This window comes from Notolepis coatsorum (assembly GCF_963971535.1).
Source record: "Notolepis coatsorum genome assembly, chromosome: 2".
Lineage (NCBI taxonomy): Eukaryota > Metazoa > Chordata > Actinopteri > Aulopiformes > Paralepididae > Notolepis > Notolepis coatsorum.
This window is the reverse complement of record NC_140166.1, coordinates 167043809-167049808: the sequence shown is the minus strand read 5'-3', so window position 1 is coordinate 167049808 and position 6000 is coordinate 167043809. Positions and strand designations below refer to the sequence as shown.

At 41.9% G+C, this 6000-nt stretch overlaps 1 protein-coding gene across 1 annotated transcript in view; it reads left to right on the top strand.

Annotated features, from left to right (window-relative positions):
- The first annotated feature begins 460 nt into the window (after positions 1 to 460).
- Positions 461 to 6000, top strand: part of scinla (scinderin like a) — a 34479-nt gene continuing 28939 nt past the window's right edge. Inside the window, exons 1-3 of the mRNA XM_084309031.1 lie at positions 461 to 619; positions 3726 to 3917; positions 4819 to 4973. Of these exons, the coding sequence (XP_084165157.1) occupies positions 3737 to 3917; positions 4819 to 4973 (336 nt within the window). The 5' untranslated portion in view covers positions 461 to 619; positions 3726 to 3736. The remainder of the gene's footprint in view (positions 620 to 3725; positions 3918 to 4818; positions 4974 to 6000) is intronic.

Here is a 6000-nt window from a genome sequence, read left to right as displayed (position 1 = left end):
CGGAGGGGACTTGTGCTATGTATGACTTAGTCCACATTGCAGCCGGCTTGTGGGAGGCAAGAAACAGCGTTCGTGACAGGGGAGGGTTGAATTGGATGATACGAAATTGGGATGGGAGAAAATATAGAAAAATGGGAGAAAAAGTGGATAAAAAAAAACAATTGTGTGTATTGACTCGAGCCGTACTGTATTGTACCCATTCTGCCCATCTGTTAAATAAAGTTTTCATTCATTCATTCATTCATTCATTCATTCATTCATTCATTCATTCATTCATTCATTCATTCATTCATTCATTCATTCACTACTAGTCTTTTGAAGAGATGAGTTGACTTTCGAACGGGGGACTGTTGCTTTTCCCGTTCGACTAATCCATACCTTTAGGCATCTCCTTTGTGTCGTCCGGTTCCTCCCTCAATACTGCGTGCGTGTTGACTCGGGGTGGGTGCGGACCGGGGTGCGTGCGTGTTGTTGACGCGATGTGGGTGCGGTGCGGACCGGGGTGCGGGTGGACACGCCTACTCAGCACATGGAGCTTAAAGCCCTCCTGTCGACAGCGTCCACGGTCCACCTCTGCAGCAGTGACACGGAACCCGCATCTGTCCTCCATCGTCATCAGGTAGACGGGAACATAATTATAATGTTAATAATCATATGCGCGCATGCTGTCTTTTGGGGAGTTAAAGGCTGAATAGTTGAGCTATTATTAAGGTTATTTTAACTGTCGATTTAGCTTTTGTGTTTAAGCCTATACAGTCAAATGTTCTTTTCGAGTTTACATTTATAGTAATTTAGCTGAACGTTTTTATCCAAAGCGAGTTACAAGTTCTGTACAACAGGTCAGCAGGAAGGGTACAACTCTGGCAGATAAGTAACAATAGTTGGTAGACATTTATAACCTGCACCTGCAGTATGTTGTTGAGACTTGGACAGCGTCACGGGAGTTGGTAACCTAGTTTACACGGTAATACGGTTGCCAGCCAACTACCAAATAAGGGAGAATGGTGGTGTGCCACTGCCAGGAAGTGTTAACCTCGTTCCCAGCTTTATCTCGTGTGGGTGTGGTGCAGGCAGCCCGGATGAAGTGACTGAGGGGGCTGTTCAAAATGACCGAAGGGGGTAATTTTTTCCTAAAATAAAATTTATTTATTTAACCATAATAACAACGTATGGCTACTGTTTAAAAATCAAAGAATACATGTATTAACCAGAGCCAGTGTTGTGGAAGCTACTCTGAAAGCTAGTTTTCAAGCTACCAATTACTTAACACTGGAAGGAGTTCAACTACTGGAACGAAGCTACCCTCAGGATCAATATAATTTGGTTAGCTAAAGCTGCTCAGACAATAATGTGATCATACTACTTTGTGACAAAATATGAAACGTAACACTGTATTATAAGGATAATACAGTCACATGATGGCAAGTACTCTGAGTTGAGTTTAAGTTCATGCTTCTCACTTTAATAGCATGCCTACCAGTCAGACATGAAATAAATAACACAAAATAATCATATCTGGGTTCAGAAAAAAGTCCATTAAGTTACTTTTCTGTACATCTTAATATGTACTACTGTCCATGGTTCTGAAACAACAGAACTCTCCTCTCCTCTCCTTTTCTCTCCTCTCCTCTCCTCTCCTCTCCTCTCCTCTCCTCTCCTCTCCTCTCCTCTCCTCCTCTCCTCTCCCCTCCCATCCCCTCCCCTCCTCTCCTCTCCTCTCCTCTCCTCTCCCTTCCTCTCCTTTTCTCTCCTCTGCTCCTTTTCTCTTCTATCCTCTCCTCCTCTTCTCCTCTCCTCTCCCTTCCCCTTCTCTTCTCTCATCTCCTCTTCTCCTCTCCTCTTCTCCTCTCCTCCCCTCCTCTCATCTCCTCTGCTCTCCTCATCTCCTCTCCCTTCCTCTTCTCTCCTCTCCCTTCCTCTCCTCTCCTCTCCCTTCCTCTCCTCTCCTCTCCTCTCCTCTCCTCTTCTTATCACAGAAGATTTGGTAGTCAATATACAGGACAAGGTCCCATATTGAACAAAACAGTTTAGCCCAAATATACAGGACATCCCGGCTAATATAGGACAGTTGGTGACTCTAATGATGAGCAATATGCCAGTAAATAAATAAATCAGTAGCTTAAAATACTGTTGATGCAGTGAATTCCATGCAGAACCAGAAGCACCTGTTGATAGTGAAAGCAGCTGAGTAAGTTAGGAAGGCAGAGGAGTTCTGCCTCTAATTGCATGTTTACTGCCTACATCAGTAGGCTATACTACATCACCTGCTTCTAGACAACATCATGAATGGGAGTGACTTGGGCAACTGGGTAGAAGTATAATTAGTTTTGAGTGATCACAGTCACAACATCCCTAAATATCTAGGATTGTGTGGCCATCCACTGTCATCCCGAAAACATTATTTTTATAAGTATTCACTTAGAGCAATAGCTAACCTAACCAGCGTGGGGGACGGGAGAATATTGTGAACAAAAATATATTATGTTCAGAAGGAAATTGCAATGTATTCCATATGTACTTACCAGTTTTGTTTTGCTACTGTTTATATAGATATATCTTTAACTTACTGTACTTCAAGCGCCCTCTGCTGGCAGAATCAGAGCGGCTCCACTTTCTGTAGCCTACACTGTAGGCCCTACAGTTGAGGCTCTTTGCTTTTACAGAATAAATACACCAATCAACACTATCTAAGACAGACCTGGGCAATTACGGCCCACGGGCCACTTCCGGCCCTTTGGGCGTCCGTGTCCGGCCCGCGGTACATTTTTACAATGGGAGATAATGAATATTGAGCAGAATTAAGTTCAAGTTATCATTGGTTCGGCCCTCCAACACAGTTCAGGTTTCTCATGTGGCCCCTTGTACAAATGAATTGCCCACCCCTGATCTAAGAGGACACTTTCTAGTATGGCGGGGCAGGGGCACAGGGGTTTAAGCCCCCTCTGGATTATACACACTTGACTGGAAGAGTTCATAATCAAAAGGGACATTTATGAAATGGTTATTATAGTACTATGTGTCAAGGTTATCTTATTTATTTAGAGTAAGTGTCTTTATTACGTGTCAAAGTTAGTTTATACTGCAGTGACACAGGACATGTCTGATAATATATTTCTTTATTGATCCCCTTGGGGAAATTCAAGCATTATAGCAGCACGGTGCAGGGTAATAGTAGAAAGACATAAATATAAGCAATAAAATGAGATCTGAATATAATAATATGAGGAAGAAATAAACAGTGTAAACAAGGGTGCATATTTCTGTAGGTCTGTATTGGTTATATTATACATTACAATAAATAATAAATAATTTTTATCTGAATGTATACTATGAGTAAAAGTAAACAGTATACACAAGGTGCAGTATACACAAGGTACCCTAACTGGCATGATATACGTCATACGTTGTAGTGCGTTCAGGTGATGTGGGCGACAGTGGCTCGGGAGGTAGAGCAGTTGTCTGGTAATCAAGAGGTTCCCGGGTTCGATTCCCCCTCCTCCTGGTCAGAGTGTCGAAGTGTCCTTGAGCAAGACACTTAAAACCCATAACTGCTCCCGATGAGCAGGTTGGCACCTTGCATATGGTTGCCTCTGGTGTGTGAATGTGTGAGTGAATGGGTAAAATGTGAGGAACAAATTGTAAAACGATTTGGATAAAAGCACTATATAAATGCAGCCATTTACCATTTATGTATATATAGCCTAAAGGACAGTTCTCTCTCCCAGCCTTCAGAATCATGGCATGCCCCAAAGACTTTGAGAACGCAGGGAAGAAGCCCGGCCTGATGGTGTGGCGCGTGGAGAAGATGGCTCTGAAAGAGATTCCCCAAGAACTTCATGGAATCTTCTACACCGGGGACGCCTACATTCTGCTCAACACCTTCGGCGGCCCGTCCTACCACGCTCACATGTGGCTGGGTAAAGGACGAGATGCACTAATAATATACCGCATGAAACCGCATGAAACCGCCTGAAAATATGACACGCTCGTCTCTTCGTATGATAATGACTACGTGATGCATACATTCTTGCACTGGAATCCCTGTCTAAACTATTTAATCTTGTATTGAGTCTTAAATTCTTATTTTCCCCAAACCAGGTGAAAACATCTGCCAATGGGTTGAGATCTTTTTTTTTCTTTTTTTTAGATTTTTTTTTTGGCGTTTTATCGCTTTATTACTACTGGGCAGTCCAGTAGGGAGAGACAGAGGAGGAATGGGAGACAGAGTGGGGGGAAGACATTCGGCAAATAACGACGGGTTCGGGAGTCGAACCCGGGTCGGCCGTGTCGCGGCTGAGCGCGCTATGTGGTTTGCCACTGGGGCGCCCGGGTTGAGATCTTTTGACTTGACAAACAACCTTGTTTCAGGGAATAAAGAAAAACAAAAAAAAGGACAAGGGAGGATAAAAGGGCCTCTCATTTACATTTACATTTAGTCATTTAGCTGACGCTTTTATCCAAAGCGACTTACAAGTTCTGTACGACAAGTCATCAGGAAGGGTACAAATCAGCTGAGTAACAATGTTCATCAAAGTGTTGCGTGTTACAGTGTAGGTTAGTTTATTAGGACAAGTGCATGACAGTAAGGTTAGTTAGGGTTAGATATATATATATTTTTTTTTCTCTCTCTCTCGAAGGGTAACAGGGAAAAGGGGACAGAAAATAATAATTTAATTTAATAAAAAAAAAGAATAATACTTAATAAGATAAAATAAGATTTTAAAGACTCAATATATGCTTAAAATAACTGTTAAAATGGGAATCTTTGCAATGAACAATTATTCAATACCTGTTTTTATCATTATTGCTTATATACAGGAGCTGAGTGCTCTCGCGACGAGAAGGTTGCTGCTTCCATCTTCCTGGTTCAACTGGACGACTGCCTACAAGGTCGCCCCATACAGTTCAGAGAGGTCCAAGGCAACGAGTCTGTCGGCTTTTTGGGCTACTTCAAGCCTGGCATCACGTACAAGGTGAAAGATATTTAGCATAAAAACCATATGATTCCCTATTTCATCGTTTACATTTCAGGCATTTAGCAGATGCTTACAATGAGTGCAACAGTACAGAAGCTCAAATTCTAGTGTCACCAACATAGCAAATAGCCAAGAGGAGTACTAAGAGGCAATCAATATTGAGTCCGTCTTCATCCATAGAAAAACAAACAAGGATGAGTTGGAGAAGAGGCAGAAGGAAGCAACGATTATCTAGTCCTGCCCCTTTCTTACAATATCATAACATTTAAAATAAAACTATCCTATTACTTAGAGAGAGAAAAAAGAAGGTTAAAAAACAAGACAACCATTTGGTATCTATTTTTGAACTGTGCAATGTTATTGCTCTGTTTCGTTTTCCACCTGTACTCCATTCCACAAAGCTACCCCACAAACTGAAGGTAGTAGTACAAAGTAGTAGTACAAAGAAGAGGCATTTTTTTTCTTCCTTAAAAGAAAATAATAGAAACTTGAATAGTACTCTCAGTTACACCACAAAGAGAAATATTGTCTCGCTTTACTTGCGTCAGTTTGACCGCTGGACTTGACCAAAACTAGCTAAACTGGTGTGAAGACAATAACAATAATACACAAAAAAAGTTGTATTATTTCCAAAAGCGAGATTGTTTCCTATCCAGTATCTATAGGCTACAGAGCATTCAGTCTGTTTCACCCTCATTATGAAGATATGCCCATGGTTGCGTCACCATGCCAGACAACTTTCTTGCTTCAAGTTGAAATCTTTTTGTAACTCAAGCAAATTCCTCTCCGCCTACATTCGTGCCGTGCAGAGCAAATCGCTCGTCGTTCCATTCCCGTTAGTGAGTCTCCAGACCTGTCTTGGCAGAGCGTGAGGTGTGGCCAACATCAATAATCCAGTCTATCCCCAGTCAAACTCCAACCCACACACATCAGACCAAAACAAAACATTGCGGTACCAAGCTGTTTAGTGGCATTAAACAATTCTACCTGGAAAAACACTTAAATGTGAAGAAATGTAAATGTT